We start from the raw sequence: 25,204 nt of genomic DNA, 5'->3' as shown, positions 1-25,204 counted from the left end.
TCGCAGAAGGTGCAACTCTTGCCCCTTTACCTCCTCCCTCCTCACCGTCCAAGGGCCCAAACACTCCTTTCAGGTGAAGCAGTGCTTCACTTGCACCTCCTTGAATTTGGTCTACTGCATTCGCTGCTCCCAATGTGGTCATCTCTACATCGGGGAGTCCAAACACAGACTGGGTGACCAGTTTGCGGAACACCTTCGCTCAGTCCGCAAGCGTGACCCAGACCTTCCTGTCACTTGCCATTTCAACACCCCATCCTACTCTCTTGCCCACATGTCCGTCCTTGGCCTGCTGCAATGTTCCAGTGAAGCCCAACGCAAACTGGAGGAACAGCACCTCATCTTCCGATTCGGCACTTTACAGCCTTCCGGACTTAACATTGAGTTCAACAACTTCAGATCATGAACCCTCTCCTTCATCTTCACCCCCTTTTTTAATTGCCTATTTAAATTTTATTATTTTTTTTAATTTACTTATTTTCAGCTTATTTTTATTTTTATTCATTGGCTTATCCCCCTTTTCATCCCTTTTCTATCCTATTTCCCCCCAACCACTACCCACCCACCCCCAAAAGGGCCATCTGTTACTTGTTCCATGTTGTTCTTTCACAGAGTGCTCACCCATGTTCTGCTATTAACACATTCTGCTTTCTTACCTTTATGCCACTATCAGCACCTTCTTTAACCCTTACCACTACCATTGACACTCCCTTTGTCTTTTTGTCCATGACATCTTTGTCAATCTCTCCTTAGCCCCCACCTGTTGGGTAAAGAAACAGTTAAATGAGTTCAATTGCTAATTATTAGTTAACAACCTAAGTACCCATTTGGTTGTATAAAAGGGATAACTGGTGAGACTAGTTCTGTCTGTACAGAGTTTTAGCTCTTTTAAAGCCAACTAAATAAGCTAAATCAACAAAATGAGGGATAAAGTAAACACAGCCCCTAAGTTAGGTTAGCTATAAAACCAAAGACAAAGTTTAAATAAAACTTACAAACATCAAATCAAAATGTGATTAAGAGGGTCGATAAAGCACCCCAGTCCCCGCAGTGCCCACCGGGCACGGAAGTCCTTGATGGTGCCAGCAGACACCATGTGCTCCCTCTCCAGGGACACCCGGCCGCGAACGTAGCCACGGAGGAGGGGCAAACAGTCGGGTGGGACAACCCCCTCGATTGCCCGCTGCCTGGACCTGTTAATGGCTAACTTGGCCAAGCCCAGGAGCAGGTTCACGAGGAGGTCCTCCTCCTTCCCGACCCCCCTCCGCACCAGGTATCCGTAGATCAGGAGTGTGGAACTGAAGTGCAAACAAAACATTAATAAAAGGTCTTTTAAATAACTGAAAAGGGAGTGCAGCCTAGAACAATCAATATAGACATGGTCCACGGACTCCACAAGACCACAAAAAGGGCAGGTATCTTGGGGGTTCGTGAACCGACACATCCTACGAATTTAGGGGACTGCTGCATGCAACACCCTCCACCCCAAGTCCCCGATGGAAAGCGGGAGGACACCTCCGCAGAGGGCCACCCAATGGGGACCTCCGCCGCCGGACGGCAACAAGGCATGCCAGGGCGTGTTCGGGCGGCGGGCGAGGGCAAGGAAGTGAAGGGTGTGCAGCAGCAGTCCATACAGGAAACCCCTCCGCGCCGTGCTAAAGGACACGGAGGGCACTTCCCCAAGGCGGCTCAGGTTGCGGGGCATCGGCTCCCAACGAAGGGTTCGGAGCTTGGGGCCAATGTGGAATTCCATCCAAACAGGGGAACGCTCAGATGGAAGACCACCGCGCACTTGGGCCACCTTGAGACCCATAATAATGTCGGGGCTGAGCACGACCGTCCTAAGGTCTTGAATAGCATCAGACACCCACGGATGCATGACGCGCCAACTCCTGCGGGAGCATCCAGCCCACTCCTCTGCCACCCAGCACGTCCCCAATCCTGGTCATCCCGGCAGCCACAGCCCTCCTCTCCACCAGTCACTGAAAAGGACGGAGGGGCGGATTCCTGAGCAGCGGCTCTCTGACGATAGCCGCTACTCCTGACGGGGGAGAGCTGCGTCGCGAGGCGACCATGTTCCAGACTTTGATCAGGTCCTGGTAAAAAACGGGCAACACCTGCAAGGAGCCATGAAATCCCCTCAGGTCTATAAACAGGAGCTGCACATCATAATTCAGGCCGTGCACCTGGCAGAAGAAATACGTCGCCAGGGCACACCATCTTGGAAGAGGCTCAACGTAAAGGTATCGCCGCAAGGCCTGAACGTGGAAAGTCGCCACCTGGGTGCACAGGCACACCAGTGCCTGACCACCCTCCACAAGCGGGAGACTCAGAACCTCAGCAGCAACCCAGTGCAATCTTTTGTCCCAGAAGTCAACGAGCATTCTCTGGATTTTCGTGACAAAGTCCGGGGGAGGGGTCAAAGTGACCAGCCGGTACCACAACATGGCAGCAATCAGCTGGTTTATGACTGGAACCCGATCCCTGTAAGACAGCACTCGGAGCAGTCCTGTCCAGCGCCACAGACGAGCGGTGACTTTCGTCTCCAGTTCCTGCCAATTCGCCAGCCAGGATTCCTCAGCAAGGCTGAGATGGACCCCCAGGTAGAGGAGGCTGGTCCTGCTCCAGGTGAAAGGTCTGAGCTCCTCAGGTAGGGGATCCATCTGCCACGGACCGACCAGGAGTCCAGAACATTTACCCCAGTTGATCCTGGCAGAAGACGCAACAGAGTAGATCTCCTGGCACTCGCGCATCCTCTGCAGGTCAACCGGGTCACTAAACATAACGAGCACATCATTGGCGTAAGCCGAAAGGACCACCCTAATGCCCGGCCCGTGCAGAACCAATCCCAACAAGCTCCTCCGCAAGAGGCGCAGGAAAGGCTCCATGCAAATAGAATACAACTGGCCAGACAGGGGGCAGCCCTGACGTACCCCTCTCCCAAAGTGAAGCGGTGCCATCAGGGACCCGTTAACCCTAACCAGACACTCTGCAGCAGTGTACAGAAGTCAGATCCGGGCGACAAAATGTGTCTTGAACCCAAATGCTCGCAGAGTTCCGAATAAATATTTGGAATCCAACCTAGAGTTTTCTGGACTTAAAATAAAACTCTATCTGAAGGAGTTAGTCTTGGTCTTTATTGCCAAACAGCTGTTGGAGCTTAACACCACCTATCACTGGCCTTCTATCCAGCTTCACCCCCCCTTAAACAGTACAAATTTCATCACATTTCTACTCCTATTCAGCTCCGAAGAAGGGTCATATGGACTTGAAATGTTAACTCTGTTTCTCTCTCCGTAGATGCTGTCAGAATGGTTGAGTTTTTCCAGCATTTTTGGTTTCTATTCTTTATTTAATTGGTTCCCTTTTAATATAATATTCCTTCTGGTCCTAATGTTTTGCAAGGAGTCTGAGATTCCATTTCCCCTTTAACAGCGCATAGTTCCACACAACTTCTGATCACAAAACCGCAGAACCATAGAACAGTAAAGCACAGAAGGAGGTTGTTTGACCCATCAGGTTCTGCGCTGTCTGTTTGATGAGCAATCCAGGATGCCTCACTGCCCTGCTCTTTCCCCACTTCCCTGCAATATTTTCTTCTTCAAGTGTTTATCCAATTCCCTTCTGACGGCTACTATTGAAACTGTATCCACCACCCTCTCAGGCACTGCATCCTAACCACTCGTTGTGTAAGAATGTTTCTCCTCATGTCCCCTCTGTAGTATAAAGGGTTAACAGACAGGATATGCTAACGTATGACATAGATGACATCAGTCAATCATGTGTAGACCCTCGAGAGAGAGAGAGAGAGAGTGGCAACGTGCCGACTCTGTAACCTGTTCAGATGTAGTACTAATAAGTAAGTGTTAAGTAGATACCAGAGTATGTCTACAGTCTGTCTATTAACCAATTACCACGACTAGAGTCTACAGACAAGAGGGACCATCTCAGAACATGGTGGCAGCAGTGGAGACATCGATGTAAAAAAAAAATTGGTGTTATCGAAGGAACCACAGAGTGAAGAAAGCCTTGAAAGTTTTTCGTAACAAATCGACAGAAAGAGGAGGCACACTTGAAAGAAGCAACGATATCTATACCTAGTGAGCAGCCCCTGCCCAGCCCCGGCCATTTGACTGCCTCGAGGGCCACAGAGAGGCCAGCACTGGGAGTTATGGAAACGCTATTTTCTCCAGTATCAAGCAACATCAGGCCTTCACTCTAAACAGCGGAACCACCAGGTCAGTTCCCTTCATGATGCTGCAGGTCCAGTAGCAGACGACGTTCTCCTGAGGCAGGGAGTGGAGGAGTCCGCCATGGACTTTGAGACCATGCTTAAAGCTTTTGACAACTATTTTAGCCCAAAGTGAAACTTAGGGCAGAATCACCTAGTCCCGTTGGTGGCGGGCATCATGGCGGGCATGAGTGGAAAATATGGAGAGAAGGCCAAAAATTGGTTTCATGCCATTTTGAAACCAGTTTGCGATCGTCCACTCCACCCATCAATGGTTGGCCACGTTTTCCACTGCCCCACGTCGGGAACCTAATTTCAATACTTTACATTTCGTTATAAGTCCTGCTCGCCGGAATCATTCCTCCCCACATCAAATTTACACCCACGTTGGCATGTCTTCAGAACGGCGTGCTTCATGACTGTCTTTAAAAGATGTGCACCTGGCAACCTGAACTTTGAGGGGAACTCGGAGGCGAGTGCACACAAGCAGCAGCGCTCACGAGCATCGCCTGTAGGACATCAAGGAAGAGGCGCTGCGCGGCGGGGGGTGGAGCACAGGCAAGTAGCTTTTTCCCAGCTGGCCATCTATGGCATCAGCGATGGAGTTCAGCCCATGTCCTGGACAAAGGTCTCCATGGTGGCCGCCATCCTCCTAGCCTTGACCTCGGTGCGTTGGCATGCTGGTGCTATCACCTCAGACTGAAGCTGGACGGACTCCTCTATTCTGCCTTTCAATCTAAGGAGTGCAGCGGACATCCCTTTCTGATGTTCCCAAGCTTGCCTTTGCCACTCCTCGGCTGTTTCCCAGATGTCCCTACAAAAACATGGAGAGATAATTAGTGCATGGCAGGGGACTGCGGAACAGGAGAACTGACTCGCAGCATGGTTGTCTGACAAATATTGCACTGGTTGGCTGAGCATCGCCGACTTCACCATTAGCACAAGAACGGTCCAGGTTGTCATCAGCCAGCTGGATGGCTCTATTTGCAAAGCCTGTGAGGTCCTTGGTTACGGGCATTCCTTCACCAGTCTGCGACGCCTCCTTTTTGTTGGGTGCCAGCTTGTCCTGCATGAGTACAGATGGAAACAGTGTAAGCAGGACGCCTGCCAGGCCAGATGAGAAGGATACCTGGCATATGTGGATGCTGAGTGGGTACCATGGATGGGATGAGGACACATTCCACAGGGCAGATGAAGGTGTGTGTGAGAGAGTGAATGGTGATGTCCCTTGAACTGGCAGTGAGTGAGGGCCCTGTGGATGTGTCATGGGTTTGTGAGCGTGTGAGTTGGGAATGATGAGAACAGTGACTTACCCTGGCGGAACAGAGGAGATCATCCATTCTCTTTCAGCATTGGGTGGCTGTCCTCTTTTGCAGGGCGTTGGCGCTGACCACCGCTGCCTCCGCCTCCCATGCTGGATTTGTCACCTTGCTTGCGGCTCTTCACCCAGAGAAGGGTTAGAGGACTTCACAGCGGGCCTCCACTTCATGTGATAGGTGCTCAAGGTAGGCGCCACTAAAATTGGGGACAGCATGTTTCCTCCCTTTGGCAACCATGACTTTCCAGCAGCTTTCAATCCTTTAGAGATTGCTAGTCCTGTGCAGGGGTGCCCTTTAAGGCACCTGGATTACTGAAGGCCTGAGGTGATAGTGGGGCGGACCAATCAGAGGCCGCCCTACCAGTGATCTGGCGTGTTTCCCGTGAATGCATTATGAACGAAGCAGGATGCGCCGGGAAGGGGACGATAAGGCGCGAAAAGCCGTCGTTGCAGCCCGTGGGTAAAATTACTTTTTCATGCCCGCTACCGCACTTCGTGCAAATCTGTGACAATTCTGCCCTTAGCATTTGAGGTCGCAAGGACCTGGGAAACCAGTTGAATTACTTCTAACTGACCTATGTCACCTAGCTAGCTCTTGTGGATATGGGGCAAAGAAGGACGAGCTAATCCGTGACCACATAGTCGTGGGTTTTCTGGATGAAAAGCTCCAACTTTCTCTGGACCAAAGATGACCTTACATTGGATCAAGCGGTCCAGTATGCGAGGCAGGCTGAGCTTAGGGAATTTAATCGGGCTATAACTCAGCACAACTCTGAGGCTTCACATGGCTCTGTTGACAGGGTGGGCACATAGGCATTGGCCCCACCCACAAGAAAACCCACCAAATGGGTGAAAGGATGGGAAACTCCACACCGGCAGCCATTTTGAGGTCCTTGCTTTGCCCAGCATCGACACCAGGACTGCCCAGCAGGGGACGAGGAATGCTTCCAGTGCAGAAAAACTGGACACTTCAAGCATTTCTGCAAATCCAGCAACTTTAATCGAAGTAGAAGACAAGAAAATATTTGTGAAGCACACTCCATCCAAGAAATGGGAAATCAAGATAAAGCTAAATTACAGAGTTCCTAGGGAAAGTTGATAATCTTAGTCCAGACTATTGGTCAGTTACAGTGCAAGTTCAAGGCTTTGACACCACCTTTATAACTGATACGGGAGCTGCTGTTAACATATTAGCAGATGATTCAGCCAATGACTCTTCATCCATCAGACATCAATAGACAAGGACCAGGCAGCATAGCCCTTGCAATTAAAGGCAGGATTATTGCTCCTCTTCCACAATCAGCATCATTATTGAGTAGAGATGTTGACATACATCTAGGAATCCTGGAAAAATCAGATGGTGCTAACCATTTGAACGACTCACTGTCTTTCACGGAACAATCTTCAACCTTTTGTTTATAACCAGTGGAGCTTCCGCCTTCAGAAGCTGGGGAAGTTTATACCATCAGTAGCAAGTTCCTTTCTTTCACAGCAACACCAGCCACTAGACCCCGGGGCAGAGATTGAAGTTATGAATCTCTCAGTTCTTTATGAAGTAAGGCCCGGGGTGACAGGTACAGAAGGCACTATGGCAAACAGTGACCATCCACATGAAGACCTGCTTGACCTTAATTGGCTCTTCCTAGAAGAAAGTGATGAGGAAAAAGCTCCTGCAACACTGAGTGATCTGTTGGAGGTTGAGGTCCCAGAAGATGATTCATCTTTCTAGTTGATAGATGCATCATATGAAGTGCCTTTTGTTAGGAAAAAGAGATAGTTTAAGTAACATATATTTGTATCTGTGGGTGTTAGGAATGAGTTTTAGCTTTAATGTTTAAGTTTAATTTCATTTCTGTATCTCTGTGTTAAGAAAAGGTCAAATTGAGTTTTAGTTTCACTTTAAAAGGTGCCTGCATTCCTAATGAGAGTTTTGCAGCTAAGTTGACAAACAAGAGTAGAGAAACTGGGCTGTTGCCCAGCAATAGGAGTCCAGAGAGGCAGGTTCCTCCCACAGACACACACAGAATAAACTAGAAACAGCAGTTTTTGAGTTCAGTTTTGAAGATAGCTGCCAGGCAGAAGCAGCCTGGAAGGCTCAGAAAGCCAGTTCCAAGATAAAGTTGGTTAAAAGTAGCTGCCAGGGAGAGACTGGTGCAAAGGGCATAGATAGCCAGTCCCAAGCTAAATAAAAGACCCCAAAATCCAGGGGAGTGAAACAGGAGAAAACCCCAAGCAGATCTTCTAGTCAAAGGAAGGACAGGAACCTGAGAAAAGATCCAGTTAAGTGAAGTTAAGAGTGAGGGCAGAGAAAAGCTCCAAGCTTCAAGCTTAAAACTTCAAGATTAAAGAGATAAAGGCCTGAGAAGGTAGAAGGTCCAAAGAAACAACTGAAGGTCTGTAACTCTTTGCTATGGGCATGTGAAGCAGTGGTGTACTGTTGACAGCTGAACCAGTGAGAGAGAGTGCATGGAAGACAGCTTGAATGCATGTGGTGACCCAGGGGAGAGGAACATCAGAAGGAAAGTTTGAAACCCTGGAGGTGAACCCTTGTGGAAGGCATCTGAGAGAAAGCTTTGGTTTGAGAGAAGAATCCAAGGCGAGGTCTTGGAGAGTGGAGATTGGAAACCCTCATGTGAAAGATGGAGTGCAGTGAGACCGGTTAGCTCACGGTGTGACAAGCATCTGGGGGGAGTTGAGGAGAGATCCATAGCATCTGGTTGAGGTGGCATCTGTCACTTGGTTTCAGAGAATAGTGTGTCTGACCACAGGGTGCCTATTGGTTTACATGGACTGTGCACTTACTGTGAACATTAGAGTATAAGATAGCTTTTGTAACTTGTGTTATCCTAACAAATCTGTATATATCTGTAAAGGTATACTTGTGGGTAATGGAGTATTGTAATATAGTTCATCTTTTATTGTTGAATAAATGTTTTATTCTTTTGTTAAAAGTTCATCAGCTGACTTCTGTGAATCTGTTTAGTAGCTACTCTCCACATATCTGAACAAACAAATTAAAAAATAGGTTCTATCAAGCTGGGTTCCACCCTGGGATCGAGCTTGTCCATGGATGACCTCAGCTGGGATCATAACACTTTTTGGAGGAGTCAGCTGTGTTTATAGCAGCTGAGCAGCTGGTCTTACTGAACTACCAGGGTATTGCCTAATTTATCTTTCCCCATCAATGGAAAGTCTTCCAGAGAGAAGACTTTGCCTGAGTCCATGTCAGAGTCCATCGAGGATCATACTGCAATAGAGTTGGTACCTTCCAGGGGTGAAAGTCAATTGACACCTGTACTTCAGTTGCAGCTGAAAGTCACCTTCCATCCAGAGCTGGATGTCAACTAGAAGCAACAGCAGGATCTTTAGCGCATCTGAAACTGCAGAATCCTGTACAGCAATCTTGCCTCTGAGTTATATGTCAACAGGAAATTCATCTCATTACACAATACAATGCTGCCTTGACTCCATATACTCAGCAGTTCTTCCCATTGCCCAGAGCAGAGCAACCTCACACAGAGAGAAGAGTGGTTTTCTTACCACTGCCTACAGAAAGTAGACAGCCCTCCTGAAATGTCATTGAGGAATCACCCCTTCACTTTTTCCAGAAGGCTTGTAGGAATGTCGTCGTTTTATCCTTCCCTGTTTAAATTCATTGAAATCTCGGATCTTCAATGCTTTTTCAGTCTTTAATGAAGTAGTGAATGATATAGCTGTGACAGTCTTCCCCAGAGTTGAAGATCATTCCTCTTCTAAAACTCTTTCCCTGTATGTTTCAAAGGAAAAACAAGTTCCTCAGAGAGTGCTGTGTTCTTCCATTCTAGCCCCAGAGAGTCCAAAGGCCGATGCTCTTTAGTCTTCTCTCTTAGATCAGCCTTTCATTGAAAAGTTTTCATTGCCTTTGCAGTTCAGTCATCCTGAACTCCACACTCTGCTTCCTAGCAATGCTGCTAAATTGCTATCCTATTCTGCAGATGATGATGCAAAAGAAATCCCGCATGTCTCCAAGGCATTTTCCCTAAGGGCTAAGAATACTGTGGGAAATTGAATCCCTCAGGACTGTGCCTTGGGGAGAGAGGAGAGTAGGAGTTGGAGCTGGGTAGAATCTGTATTGGTGAAAAGGGAGACATAGGCAGAATTTCCCCCCAACAGAGGGTGTTGTGTGGGGGCAGGTGCGAACCTGATCGGCGCCCCCGATTGGGCCCACGCTGCCATTTTATGTGCCTTAGGGAGATTAAGGTTTAAAAATTTAAATAAAGAAAAAGAAATATTTTAAGACATGTCCCCTCATGTGACAGTGTCACATGTGCTGGGACATGTTCATGAATTTTGATTAAAAACTTTATTTAAATAATGAAACCTTTATGAAACCTCATCCCGCCCGTGGATGAGGTTCTATGAAAAATGCGAAGGCCGCCTGGGCTCTTTGCCTGCCCGCCAACCTTAAGGTTGGATGGGCAGCCCTGTTAATTGTTTTAATGACTATTTAAATGGCCTTAATAGGCCTTAGACAGTTCGGTGGGTGTGCAGCCAAGTTCACTGCACACCTGCCGAACTAAAAATCTAAATGACGCACGGTGAGGTCGGGACACCCGCCTGCCCGACATCACCGCGCGTCATTTTACCTGTCGGCGAGTGGGCCCCACCTCCGCTCACCGACCTGAAAATTCTTTCCATAGTTTCATATTGTTATTGAAAATAGGAATGTAGGATTGTATACTTGGGGGAGGTCTAGTATAAAGGGTTAACAGATGGGGTATGACATAGATGATGACGTACCACTGACATCAGTCAGTCATATATTAGAGAGAGAGAGGGGTTGGAACACCATGCCTAGGAGCAATGTGCCCACTCTGTAAGCTGTTTAGATGTTGTACTGATAAACAAGTATTAAGCATATACCAGAGCGTGACTGCAATCTGTCTAAGAACCAAGTCCTATGCCTAGAGTACAAGACAGAAAGACCATCCCAAAACAACCTTAAATCTGTACCTTCTGGTTCATTCAGCTATTGTTTCTCTTTATTCACTCTTTCTAAATCCTTCATGATTTTAATCACAGGAAAATCTGAAAGAAACTGTAGATTGTACCCAGTGATGGTGTGGCTGTGCACTAAAGCTGATAATTAGATAAAGACACAAAAATAAGCCTGGAGCAAATTACAAGCCCAGATCTTCTATTCTCCGGAAGGTCGTACCCCAGAGGTATCCCAGAAGATGCGCTGGGGGACCTCTCAGACATGCCCATGCAAGAGGTGCTCGGGAATTGCCTGGGAAGTTTCAACTTCCGTTGGGCAATTACCCTTCGTCTGGAACCCTCCAAAACTCTGATTTAAAGTCGAGGACTTTGGATGGTCTTGATTTACTTAGTAGAATAGTTACCCAGGAAAAGTTAGAAGCATTAAAACCACTTCTAACTCCTGGATAATCATTCTATTGACCCGCCCCCTCCCGACTATCCCCCCTCACAACCCCCCGACCACCTGACCTCCTCTATCCTCTGACCACCATCCCATACCCTGACTACTCACCCATCCCCTCCAACTACCTGACTACCTCCCAAAACCCCCTGACCACCTGACCCCTCCACACCTCGACTACACCCCGATTGCCCCCTCCGACCCATACCCCCGCCAGACCACCCATGGCCCCCTCCTGACCAACCGACATCCCCGACCACCTGACCTCCCCACCACCCGACCCTCCACCGATGAATGCCCACTTCCCAACCCTGCTCCTGACCACCTGACCCCTCCAGATCCATCCTACCCCCACCCAATCCATCATACCCCCTTAAAAAAGAGGGCTTTGCTTCGCTTCCACCCCTGCTCCTATACTCTGTGGGATGGACGGCAGGAGCAGTTACACTTCACATTCCTGAGTAGGCCTGGGTTGGAACTGCAGGCAAGAAATGTGGAACTCCAGCCTAAGGTAGGAAAGTAGGAGTGGACTGCCAATCTGATGGTGCTTGCCACTCCACAGAAGACTTAGCTCATAGTGTTTGTTTATGTAATATTATCACAACTCGAATCTTGGCAATTATGTACTCACATTTTTATCATGCACTTTGGTCATCTTGGCTTGCAGTTTTACAAGTTGCTGTCTCGTTTCTGAGAGAGTAGAATGGGTAAGAATAGGCAATTTGGTACGTGTCGGACTGCCAAACATGAGCTGTGCCAGTGTTGGAATAGTTGCACTTAAAGGTATCGTCTCTGATGTAACATTGTAATATGTTGATCTTGCTTGGTCTGCATTTGAGAATTGGGGATTTTACCATGTGAATCATGCATTCAGCCAGGTCGTTAGGTCTAGGATAATGAAGGTAGGAAGTCGTATGATCGATACTCCAGTTTTCATACATATCCTGAAATGGCTTACCAATAAACTGCAGACCGTTATCCGTAATGATCATTCTAGGCACACCAAATAAACTGAAAATAGCACTTAGAGTATGTGTAACAGTTGTGGTTGGCGTATTGTGCAACTGTCGCGTAATGGGACACTTGGTAAAGTAGTTGCCGATAACAATGAAGTCAGTGTCACAGACGTGAAAGAGGTCGGATACAACTTTGGAACAAGGATGTGGAATCGGTGGTGTTTTGTGCTGACTTAGCATATGCTCTTGACATGCCTCGCATTCCTTCATGATGACCTCAGTGTCATTGTTCATACCCCGCCAATAGACAGTCTCTCTTACAAATCTTCTCAACTGATCCATGCATTTGTATGGGTGATGAAATTGTTGAAGAATATCAGTTTGCAAAGATGCCGGTATGATGACCTGCCTGCCTTTTAAAAATAACTCCCCAGGAGATGCCTAACTCATCCAGTAAGGCCAAAATGGTCTCACGTGTTTGTGAATATGCTAAATCGAGTCAGGCCATCCTTCAATGATGAGTTTTCCACAGTTCAGGTAATAATCTTTTGCCATTTCTTCTTGTAGATGCTGGCATTTGCATTGCACAAAATGCATCAGATCAATTGATGGGCTTGCATTCTCCTGCAAGTGTAATATTGCAGCTTCCTTGGATCTGCCACTTTTTTTATTCATTCATGGGATTTGGGCTTCACTGGCTGGGCCAGCATTTATTTCCCATCCCTAATTGCCCTTGAGTATGTGGTGGTGAGCTGCTTTCTTGAACCGCTGCAGTCCATGTCTTATAGATACACCCACAGTGCTGTTAGGAAGAGAGTTCCAGGATTTTGACCCAGAGACAGTGAAGGAACAGTGATATACTTCCAAGCTAGGATGGTAAGTGACTTGGAGGGGAACTTCCAGGTGGTGGTGTTCCCATTTATCTGCTGTCCTTGTCCTTCTAGGTGGTAGTGGTTGTGGGTTTGGAAGGCGTCATCTAAGGAGCCTTGGTGAATTCCTGCAGTGAATCTTGTAGATGGTACACACTGCTGCTACTGTGCGTCGGTGGCGGAGGGAGTGAATGTTTGTGGATGTGGTACCAATCAAGCGGACTGCTTTGTCCAGGACGGTGTCCAACTTCTTCAATGTTGTGGGAGCTGTACTCACCCAGGCAAGTGAGGAGTATTCCATCACATTCCTGACTCGTGCCTTGTGGACAGGCTTTGAGGAGTCAGGAGGTGAGTTACTCATCGCACGATTCCTAGCCTCTGACCTGCTCTTGTAGCCACAGTATTTATATGGCTAGTTCAGTTCAGTTTCTGGTCAATGGTAACCCCCAGGATGTTGATAGCGGGGGATTCAGTGATGGTAATGCCATTGAACATCAGGGGGCGATGGTTGGATTCTCTCTTGTTGGAGATGGTCATTGCCTGACACTTGTGTGGCACGAATGTTACTTGCCACTTGTCAGCCAAAGCCTGGATATTGTCTAGGTCTTGCTGCATTTGGACATGGACTGCTTCAGTATCTGAGGAGTTGTGAATGGTGCTGAACATTGTGCAATCATCAGCGAACATCCCCACTTCTGACCTTATGATGGATAAAAGGTCATTGATGAAGCAGCTGAAGACAGTTGAGCCTAGGACACTACCCTGAGGAACTCCTGCAGTGATGTCCTGGAGCTAAGATGACTGACCTCCAACAACTATCTTCCTTTGTGCTAGGTATGACTCCAAACAGTGGAGAGTTTTCCCCCTAATTCCCATTGACTCCAGTTTTGCTAGGGCTCCCTGATGCCATACTTGGTTAAATGCTGCCTTAACATCACGGGCAGTCACTCTCACCTTACCTCAGAAGTTCAGCTCTTTGTCCATGTTTGAACCAAGACTGTAATGAGGTCAGGAGCTGAGTGACCCTGGCGGAACCCAAACTGGGCATCAGTGAGCAGGTTATTGCTAAGTGACTGCTGCTTGTTAGCACTGTTTGATGACCTCTTCCATTAATTTACTGATGATGGAGAGTAGACTGATGGGGCAGTAATTGGCCGAGTTGGATTTGTCCTGTGTTTTATGTACAGGACATTCCTGGGCAATTTTCCACATAGCCGGGTAAATGCCAGTGCTGTAGCTGTACTGGAACAGCTTGGCTAGGGGTGCAGCAAATTCTGGAGCAAAGTCTTCAGTACTATTGCCGGAATATTGTCAGGGCCCATAGCCTTTGCACTATCCAGTGCCTTCAGCCGTTTCTTGATATCATGTGGAGTGAATTGAATTGGCTGAAGACTGGCATCTATGATGCTGGGGACCTCCGGAGGAGGCCAAGATGGATCAGCCACTCGGCACTTCTGGCTGAAGATTGTTGTGAATGCTTCAACCTTATCTTTTGCACTGCTGTGCTGCACTCCCCCATCATTGAGGATGGGGATCATTGTGGAGCCTCCTCCTCCAGTGAGTTGTTTAATTGTCTACCACCATTCATGACAGGATGTGGCAGGACTGCAGAGCTTAGATCTGATCCGTTGGTTGTGGGATCGCTTAGCTATGTTTATCACTTGCTGCTTATGCTGTTTGGCACGCAAGTAGTCCTGTTTTATAGCTTCAACAGGTTGACACCTCATTTTTACATTTGCCTGGTGCTGCTCCTGGCATGCCCTCCTGCACTCTTCATTGAACCAGGGTTGATACCCTGGCTTGATGGTAATGGTAGAGTGGGGGATATGCCGGGCCATGAGGTTACAGATTGTGTTCGAGTATAATTCTGCTGCTGCTGATGACCCACAGCACTTCATGGATGCCCAGTCTTGAGTTGCTAGATCTATTCAAAATCTATCCCATTTAGCAAGGTGGTAATGCCACACAACACGATGGCGGGTATCCTCAATGTGAAGGCGGGACTTCGTCTCCACAATGACTGTGCGGTGGTCACTCCTACCAATACTGTCATGGACAGATGCATCTGTGGCAGGCAGGTTGGTGAGGATGAGGTCAAGTATTTTTTTCCATCTTGTTGGTTCCCTCACCACCTGCCACAAACCCAACTTAGCAGCTATGTCATTTAGGACTCAGCCAGCTCGGTCAGTAGTGGTGCTACGGTGCCATACTTGGTGATGGACATTGATGTCCCCCACCCAGAGTGCTTCCTCCAAGTGATGTTCAACATGGAGGAGCACTGATTCATTAGCTGAGGGAGGGCGTTTGGTGGTAATCAGCAGGAGATTTCCTTGCCCATGTTTGACTTGATGCCATGAGACTTCATGGGGTCCAGAGTTGATGTTGAGGACTGCCAGGGCAACTCCCTTCCGACTGTATGCAACTGTGCCACCACCTCTGCTGGGTCTGTCCTGCCGGTAGGACAGGACATATCCAGGGATGGCGATGGTGGAATCTGGGGCATTATCAGTAAGGTATGATTCTGCGAGGATGACTATGTCAGGCTGTTGCTTGACGAGTCTGTGAGACAGCTCTCCCAATTTTGGCACAAGCCCCCAGATGTTAGTAAGGAGGACTTTGCAGGGTCGACAGGACTGCAATTGCCTTTGTGTTGTCGATGCCAGGTGGTCCGTCCGGTTTCATTCCTTTTTTGTGCCTTTGTAGCGGTTTGTTACAACTGAGTGGCTTGCTAGGCCATTTCAGAGGGCAGTTAAGAGTCAACCACATTGCTGTGGGTCTGGAGTCACATGTAGGCCAGACCAGGTAAGGACGACAGATTTCCTTCCCCAAAGGACATTATTAAAGGACTGTGACTAGTATCAGGTCATGGCATGCCATTAGGCAGTTGCCGGGCCTTTAATCACCATGATGTAGAACATTTGTAACACCGAGGATGATTGTACTTGCACTATAGCACTATGAATCCTGCACATGGAATTCATGAACCGCTGTACACCAAAAGTTTCACAGCTGTAGGTTTTGCCATACCCCTTCATGTCTGTGGATATATGTCTTTGAGAATTCGCAGGGGCAGTATGTTGGCACTTGCCCTTGTGTCAATCTTTGCCAATAATAAGTAATCATCAACTTTCTTAGGGAAAATAATTTGAATCTTGACAAACACTTCAGATGGTGTGATAGTGTCTATGTTTTCCATGAGATTAACGGTGTGAAACATATCCATTGCTCTTCGTCTCATCGTGCACATCATCATCACTTTCTGGTTTGTCAACCCAGCATGAGTATTTTTCTGATGGGATGCCAGACGGTCATTCTTACTGCTTGAAGGTTCCCCTGTTGTGTATGGTCTGTTTGGATCAGTGCACAGCTCTTTGTAGCTGCAGCAGCCTTTGCTCTAGTGCTTTGCCAGTGCCAATGACCCTTTCTGCCACATGCTTTGCAGAATTGGTGGAAAGCTGGGCATTTCCTTGATGCATGCGGAGTGCCACACTTCCCACATGTCTTGCTCAGGTTAGGTGTTCCAGTAAATGCATCAACAGTTGGGGTTGTACTTAGGACCTGTCAGCTTTGTCAACCTGCAAGGATTGCTTCAAACTTACATCCATCCTTGAGTAATCCTTCGATGCTATATGTTTTAGGCTTGTCTATCGGATCTTTCTGGAATTCTTCAATGGGAGTGGATGTGATCACCAACTCAACAATTCTGCCTGCTAGCTCTGCATTTGAGAAGTCACAATACATACCCTTTCCTTTGCATCTGCTGACAAAGTGGTTTATGGATTCTGTAAGCTGTTGTCAAAATCACGTGAACTCTAGACGATGAATATCGAAGTTTAACCTGATCCTGAACCGGTCTTCCAATGTAATCCATACCTTTTGGGGAACCTTTAGCTCTTCTGCTGTTAATCCTGATGTGTTCAGCCTGTGTAGACCTTCATTCTCAATTGCTAGGCAATTTTTTATGGTTTGCATATCAGGTTCAGACGCCTGAATCAAGAAACCATAGCTCTGTACGCTGTTTAAACATTTTGAATTCGGATGGTGGGTCAGCTGCATCCCAATTCAAACTGGGGAGTTTTGTGGACTTTCTGACAATATCCTTTTGACCTTGCTTTTCCCACTGTACCTGGAATAAGTGTTGCTGTAGCCGCTTCAGCGCGATTTTCCAAAGCTTCACCAGTTATAATTGCAACCTTCTCTGGCCCGATTTTTACGACTTTTTTGGTGTGTTTTTTGTTTTGTTTGACTCTCCCTTGCTCGCTATCAATCCACCCCACATCCTGGCCACTCAACCTTCCCGACTGAGCTAACTCGATGCTGGTCCTCTTGACACGCTATCCTACTCATCATGAGGGATCTGTCTTCTCACCAACTCTTTATTTGAGCACTGTCCTGGCACTGTGTCTTCAAAGCTTTCCTGGGCAGTCAGCATACTGCGTTCTCAACACTCTGAAGCTTTGACTTTGCTGTAGTCTGACCAAAATGTTGAGGGCCATTTCATGCCATGTAGCATCATCCAAGAGTGCTCACCATGTTGGACCTGTGCTGAATCTTGCTGCCAGACTGGGCACCATGTCGTTTAGAAGTAACCACTGCTGCACACGGTGTCACATTGTTATAATGATATAAAGATACCAATCATTCATAAGGGATTGGGTAAACACATTGTGGGTTCATTTATTGAGACTATGGGAACATATATACATGGATAGAAAGCTTGAAGACATCACAGCTGCAGAGCTATATGTGTGTTTTCTGTTGGAAAGGAAAAGTGAAACAAAAACTTGATCGCATGACACACTTCCTTTCTAGTGATGCCATGCTGCAATCCCTTGAAGGCATATTACAACAGAAATGACACCAGGGGAAGCTGCATTCCACATTTCTGAGCAGGCCTGGTCAAACACTGTGTGAGAATTGTGGAGCTCCTTTTTAAGGTAGGAAAATAGGAGAAGAGTGGCAATCCAATGTTGATTGCCATTCCATGGAAAATTCGGCCCATAGTGTTTGAACCTAAGTTCATATAATATTGAAGACTGGAACACATTCACATAACAATCCAATTTTCTGATCTTCTCCTAACTCACTGTAAATCCTTTCTGCTCATGACTTGGATGAAGGAACCGAATGTATGTTGCTAAATTTGCTGATGACACAAAGATAGGTAGGAAAATAAGTTGTGAAGAGGACATAAGGGGAAAAATTTTCCCCCAGTTGTGTGGGGAAGTGCGGGAGCGGGCACAAGCGAGCACGCCTCCGATCAGCGCCACCAATCGGGGGTGCGCTGCCATTTTACGTGGGTGGGCCAATTAAGGCCCGCTCAGTGTGACGTCCGCACGGAAGCGCTATGAGCTCCCTGTGCAGGTGGGGGGATTCCCTCAGCCGGGAGTGTGCTCTTTCGCGCATGCACGCAGAAGAGCATACTGATCTCCCTGAGGCTTAGTGCTGCCTCGGGGAGATCGGCTCCGAATTAAAATTTGCAGTGAAAATGATAGGAAAATTTCCCTGACACGTCCTCTCATGTGACACTGTCACATGAGTTGGGACATTTCCAAAACTTTAACTGAAATCTTTATTAAAAATTTAAAAACCCTCATGAAGCCTCATCCCGCCCAAGGATGAGGTTTCATGCTTTTTCTGAAGCCTGCCAGGGCTCCCGGCCTGCCTGCCAACCTTAAGGTTGGACGGGCAGGTCCATTAATGATTTTAATTCATGTCTCAATGGCCTCAATAGGCTGTTGACTGGTTGGAGGGCTCACAGCTGACTCAGCTGTACCCCCGCCGACCTGAAAATGGAAATGGCACAGGGTGACGTCAGGAGTTCCATCCGATGTCATCCCGTGTCATTTTACGCTCCGCACCCCCCCGCTCACCGACCAGAAGATCCTGCCCAAGGTGTCTGAAAAGGTACATTTTTTAGGTTAATTGAGTGGGTAAAAATTTGGCAGATAGAGTATAATGTGGAAAAACGTGAACTTGTCCACTTTGGAAGGAAGAATAGTAAAGCCGCATATTATTTAAATGGAGAGAGATTGCAGATTTCTGAGGTACAGGGGGATCTGGGTGGACTGGTACATGAATCAGGAAAAGTTAGTATGCAGGTACAGAAGTCATTAGGAAGGCAAATGGAATGTTGTTTATTGCAAGGGGAATGGAATATAAAATATATGCTCTGCTGCAGTTGTACATTTGGTGAGGTCACATCTGGTGTACCGTGTACAGTTTTGGTCTCCTCATTTAAGAAAGAATATAAATGCATTAAAAACAGTTCAAAGAACGTTCACTTAACTGATACTTGGGGTCAGGGGGTTCTCTTAGAAGGACGGGTTGGACAGGCTGGGTCTGTATCCATTGGAGTTTAGAAGAATGAGAGGTGATCTTATTGAAACATTTTAGATCCTGAGGGGACTTGACAGGATGGATGCTGAAAGGATGTTTCCCCTTGTGGGACAGACTAGAACTAGGGTACATAGTTTAAAAATAAGGGGTCTCCCAGTGAAGATGGAGATGAGAAGAATTTTTTTCTCTCAGAGGGTCGTGAGACTTTGGAACTCTTACATTCCCAGAGAGCGGTGGAGACAGGTCATTGAATATTTTTAAGGCACAGGTAGATAGACTCTTGACTAATAATGGAGTCAAAGATTATCAGGGTTAGGCAGAATGTGGAGTTGAGGCTACAATCAGAGCAGCTATGCTCTTACTGAATGGTGAAACAGGCTTGATGGGCCAAATGGCCTGCTCCTGCTTCTAAATTGTATATTTATATGTTCAGGACAATTCTTTAATCTCACGGTCAACCAGTACACAACTAGGGCAAAAAAAAAACTGAATTGAAAATGCCCTAAGCAATTGAAAACCATTTTATGCAAGTCCTACTGACAACCCCTGCTACAGATAACATGGCATCACTATGCCTTTATCCATTGCATTTATCCAGAAAATATAGAACATAGTTATCATATCTGCAGGCACAGTTAGATAGAGGATACTGGATTCATCTCAGTAAATTACAAGTCAGTAATCCACTTACGTATGAACTGTAATTACCTGGTGGTCCAGTGGGATAACTGATTCTTGGCAGTATAGAAGTTGGTGTCCTTTTTCTCTAGTTCAGTAATGGTGACTGTGTACCCATATACCTTGGTGGCACCCTGTTGATTGTTCCTTCTGTACTGCATATGCACCCTTACTCACCAACTAATGCACCTCCTGAAGAGTGCAGTTATGAGTTACAGGTTGCAACTTGGTTTTACAAATTGCCAGTAACATACATATTAAAGCATGTACTATTCTTGCAGTTGTAAATTTTTTATGTTGAACATGATTTTTGCCCTCGGGGGAGTTCCTGCTTTACATTAAATAGGCAGGGAATTGTTAAAGGGAAGATCAGCCTCGGCAATTATATCCTGGTCTGTCATGACGAACGGACAGCATTAATTTATACAGTGCTTAGGTTTTTAAAATCAAGCTGTTATAATTGTTTTTTAATGACATTCTTGAGAGCAGGGACCTACAATGTTTATCTAATATTTTATTAATTTTTTTAATACTGCCACAAATTACACATAAGGCAGCTAGAAAGGTTTGAGAACTTCTTGTCCAATGTTCCACTTTATTTAAAATAAAGTAAACTCAAGCAAGAAAAAAAAATGAAGCGCAGCTAATTGTGTCTAACGTCAGAAACAATACCCAAAGTGACACATTTATTGCTAATTATATTAGAATTTGTTAGTCTACAACTAATTATTTTTGTTTAATTTATAATTTCAGTTAATGTAATTTGTTTGAAATACCTAACCTTTACACAGTCAAAAATTGATTTGAATTGTGTAGTGGCTATGAATGGCATTTTAATGGCTAGCATTATAAGTCTAATTTTTTGATTGAAAGTCAACAGTTTAATTAGTGTGCACATAATGGTGTGATGAAAGCCGTTGCCTTGTGTTCTGCTGAAGGGCCGTGAGGGCTCGAAGCGTTGACTGATTTCTTCTCCGCCGATGCTGCCAGACTTGCTGAGTTTTTCCAGGTAATTCTGTTTTTATTTTGTTTTGTAATTTGGGCCTGACTGGAGCTTTGTACTTTAAAGTGAAATCTTTACCACTTTTTATTGAATTCTTCAGTACATACTGTTGGAATAAATCCAAATTCTCTGATGGTAAATGCACTACAAGTATGGTACAAAGCCATTAAAAAAGAGTCCCAGATTTGATTCATGAATCTCTAAATTGGATTGAGCAACACACAATTTTCAGGCAAAAACAGGTGCTAAAGGGTCTATTATAGCACTCACAAGCTTAGCCTCCGCTGGGTGTGCACTGCATACTATATTGGTTAGTGTGCCTTGTAATCATCTAGGGTTCCCAACTACAACTGGAATTGGGTGTGTTGCCTATACAAATCAGGGACCTCATGGTGCCTATTTTGTGCCCCATGCCAAAATTGGTTCCCAACGTATCCTCAATTTTCTTAAATGCAAATAGCTACACCAGCCATCTTTAAAGGGATCACTGGAGGCTGTCCGTAAAAAGGTAAGTAATAGGTTGTAGATCAAGTATTATCATCAGGATGCAATCACATCAAAATTGGAACGTTATGTTAGGTTGTCTCCACTATTCAAATCCTGTTGTGTTTTTCTCATTATATAGGCTGCTAAGCTTCCTATGTCAATTATCATTGTTGGAGTTGGTCAAGCAGAATTTGATGGTGAGTAGAATTCATATCTTTTTGTTGAAATGTACCATAAAACAAAACTAAAAAGAGAAATTTGAAAAAGTATTTTCATTTATCATTTGATGATAAAGCATGCACAGTTCAATGCCTAAGAACGTGAAGGAACATTCTGCAGCATTAGGAGTAGCTCCTCATTAACTATGTAAGTGTTGATTCCATTGAGCATTCATTTCCTTTTCTTAATTGAAAAATTTCCTTTTTGTTTGAATGATTGGCATCCTTCCATCTGTAAGAGGTGATTGGAATACAGGCTTAGAATTTTGGTGAGGTCGGATGCATCACTGACAAGTCCAACGTTTGTTGCCCATCCCTAATTGCAGCTCACCACCACCATCTCAAGGGCATTTAGGGATGGGCAACAAATGTTGGCCTTGCCAGAGACACCCTCATCCCATGAAAGAATAATAAAAAGCAGTTCAGAGCGTGGGATGTAACTCACCTCCTGACCCCGCAAGCACAAGACAGGACAGTGATGGAATGCTCTTCACTTGCCTGGATGAATGCAGCACCAACCACACTGAAGAACTCAACGTCATCCAGGACAAAGCAGCCCACTTGAGTGGCACCCCACCCAACACCTCAAATATTCACTCCCTCCACCATGGGTGCACAGTGGCAGCAGTGTGTACCATCTATAAGATGTACTGCAGCAACTTTACAAGGCTCCTTCGAAAGTATCTTCCAAACCTTGTCTCTTCCACCTAGAAGAACAAGGGCAAAAGATGCATGGCAACACTACCACCTGCAAATTCCACCTGCAGATTTAGTTTGGTGGCTCACCACCAACTTCTTAAGGGCAATTAGGAATGGGCAGTAAATGCCAGACTTGGCAGTGACGCTCACATCCAAAGATTGAATTCATCTGCTACACTTCTTTTGATGGCTGAACAAGCCAATTTCCTTTTGTTTAACAGTTAAGGAACCTTTGGCAATGGATAAATACATTGTAGAAAAAGAGGACTACTTCCATGAGGAAAGATTGATTAACTTGGCCCATGTTCCCTGGAGTTTAGGAAAATGAGAGTGATATCACTGAAATATGTAAAATTCTTAAGGGGCTTGACAGAGTAGATACCTGTACTTAGAAAATGTTACCCTAGCTATAGCACAGAGTCACTGACTCAGAATAAGGGGTCGACTATTTAGGACTGAGAAGAGGAGAAATTTCCTCACGGGACGTCGGAACAGGTCAGTCAACCTGTTGCACCATTTAATGAGATCATGGCTGATTAGTATTCTAACACCATTCACCCTGGTTCTATATCCCTTAATGCCCTTGGCTAGCAAATTTCTATCAACCTTAGATTTAAAATTGTTAATTAAGCTGGCACCTACTGTTTTTTATGGGAAAAACTTCCACACTTGCAACACCCTTTGCATGAGGAAGAGTTTCCTAGCTTCTCTCGTGAATGGCCTAGGAAAATCAAAAAGACAATGATGTGAGATAGTAAGTTCACTCAGTTCCAAGGCAATAGTGATTACAGCTCATTTGCATTGTCTAATTCCTGATCCCTAAAGTGGCCAGTGTTTTTAGACCCCATATTGTGCTCTTGAACTGGCATTCAATGCCTCATGAATTGTTTGTGCCTGGCTACTTTCCATCTCCTCATATATAAAAACAGAAAATGCTGAAAGTACCATGCAGGTCTGACAGCATCTGTCAAGAGAAGCAGGTCTGCAACCTTTCTGACTGATGACCTGAAACGTTAACTCTGTTTCTCTCTCTGCAGATGCTGCCAGACCTTCTGAGTATTTCCAGCATTCTCTGTTTTTATTTCAGATTTCCAGCATTCACATTTTTTTGCTTTTCTATTTCCTCACATTAGGCTATGCTTCATTTATATGTGACAAAAAATGTAATGTTCTTTGTAGAATGCCAGGGATTCCATTTCAGCTTTAGCAGTAGCGTTGCCTTCAATTGGTAATATAAAGGGTAACAAGGTTTCAGTACTTTATTCCAGCACTCAATCAAAAACCCAAACCTTAAGTGTAAAATGAAACTACTTCATTGTACTTTTGCCAGAAAATAAATTGTGATCAGTTTTGTACAGGCTGACCCAGAAAGAATAGTCACTAGGGCAGGATACCAGGGGCCTGCCAGTATCGATAGAGCCATGAGATAAAAATTGTGCCATAGACCAAATTATTGTTGGATTCTGTAATGTTTATTTCTATACCATTTTTTAAATTGGAACATGAGGTTTCTTTTTAATTTGTGTTCAATAATGAGCAAAACCTCACTCCTAATTAAAGTTTAGTTCACCACAAACACAAAGGAAAAAGCCATTAAAGTTCTGTGTTAACTAATAAATGTGCCTCATTTCTGTAAACTCTTCCACATCCACAGATCTAGTCTAGGCACCAAACCCCGTGTGAAGGAATGAGAGTTATCCTGTTTGTCAGCCAAAAAAAGGACAAGAAAGCCTTGTATTTATATGGCATCTTTCATATGGCATCTGACCTCAGGACAACCCAAAGTGTTTTACAGCCAGTGAAGTTTTTTTGTGAAGTGTAATCACTGTTGTAATGTAAGAAATGCGGCAGTCAAATTGACCATAGCAAGCCCCTGTGAACAGCAATGTGATAATGACCAAATAACCTGTTTTTGTGATATTGATTGAGGGGTAAATATTGGCTGAGGTACTGGGGATAGCTCTCCTGCTCTTCTTCAAAATGGGTTATTTCTACCTGCACCTGAGTTCCAAGCCAATTATTAAGAGGTTTATGATTCTACATAGATGGACTCCCCCTCTGGTTGCTCCTTGCAATGTCAACTGCCTGCTCCAACCCCGATCAATCCATCATCATTGGTCACTGTGATTAAGTTAGGTAACTCACCAAATAAGAAATAAAGGGAGGGACCCATGTTGTTGAATGCTTTGGCACAATGTTTACTGTCCGAAAATGCTGCATTATGCAGCTTTGTTAAAATCATTTCATTTTTAGTGAATAAGGTGTTAAATATTCTTGCCAATTTTGCTGGATACTAAAAAGTACCCATGTTTTTCATGACAAGTGCAATAAGATAAAATTCAATGCCAGCAACAGAAATTGACCTATGAGGTGTTTATTGGCCATGCACAAAAGAGATTACTGCAAATCTAATTCAAGTTAAATTGATCTCCATTGAATTTCTTGTTTAATTTTGACAGATGAAATTAAGCATTCTGCCAACACAGCCAGTGCACCTGAACAAGACCCTATTGTTGACATAGGGATCATGTAAACTTCACATATCATTGTTTCTCCAACTTATATTTGCTGCTCCGTTTGTTATTTATTGTTTGTAGCAATGGTGGAATTGGATGGAGATGACGTCAGAGTATCTTCACGAGGGAAACTTGCGGAGAGAGATATTGTGCAGGTAAGTGCAAGGACACAAAGGCAGCATGGCGTGTGTAAGTATTGCACAGTGGACTTAGATGGTTTGTCCCTTCACATTAAGATTACAAAGCAGCCTATAGATACCAGAGTCAAAGGACTGGATTTTAAGAGGTGCAGTATTCCCCACCCTTCTGACTAAAAATTCGGTCGGGAGCCCACCCACCAAAAAGCTGGTTGCAGTGCGGCCATTTTACACTGAAAGGACATTAATTGTCTAAGGTCAAGACTTCTGCCCTCATCTGTGGAGGAAATCCCGCCTTGAAAAGCAATTAGATTGGCTAGCAGCTCGGTAGACCCAGC

At 45.4% G+C, this 25,204-nt stretch overlaps 1 protein-coding gene across 2 annotated transcripts in view; it reads left to right on the top strand.

The window, feature by feature from the left end:
* LOC144683255 (copine-8-like) overlaps positions 1 to 25,204 on the top strand; it is a 742,817-nt gene that overhangs the window by 712,278 nt on the left and 5,335 nt on the right. For both annotated transcript variants that reach the window (XM_078546211.1, XM_078546212.1), the window contains 2 exons: positions 21,436 to 21,493; positions 24,811 to 24,884. In XM_078546211.1, coding sequence (XP_078402337.1) covers positions 21,436 to 21,493; positions 24,811 to 24,884 — 132 coding nt within the window. The remainder of the gene's footprint in view (positions 1 to 21,435; positions 21,494 to 24,810; positions 24,885 to 25,204) is intronic.

This window comes from Cetorhinus maximus, chromosome 8 (assembly GCF_964194155.1).
Source record: "Cetorhinus maximus chromosome 8, sCetMax3.hap1.1, whole genome shotgun sequence".
Classification (NCBI taxonomy): Eukaryota; Metazoa; Chordata; class Chondrichthyes; order Lamniformes; family Cetorhinidae; genus Cetorhinus; species Cetorhinus maximus.
This window is presented reverse-complemented; position numbering and strand designations above follow the sequence as displayed.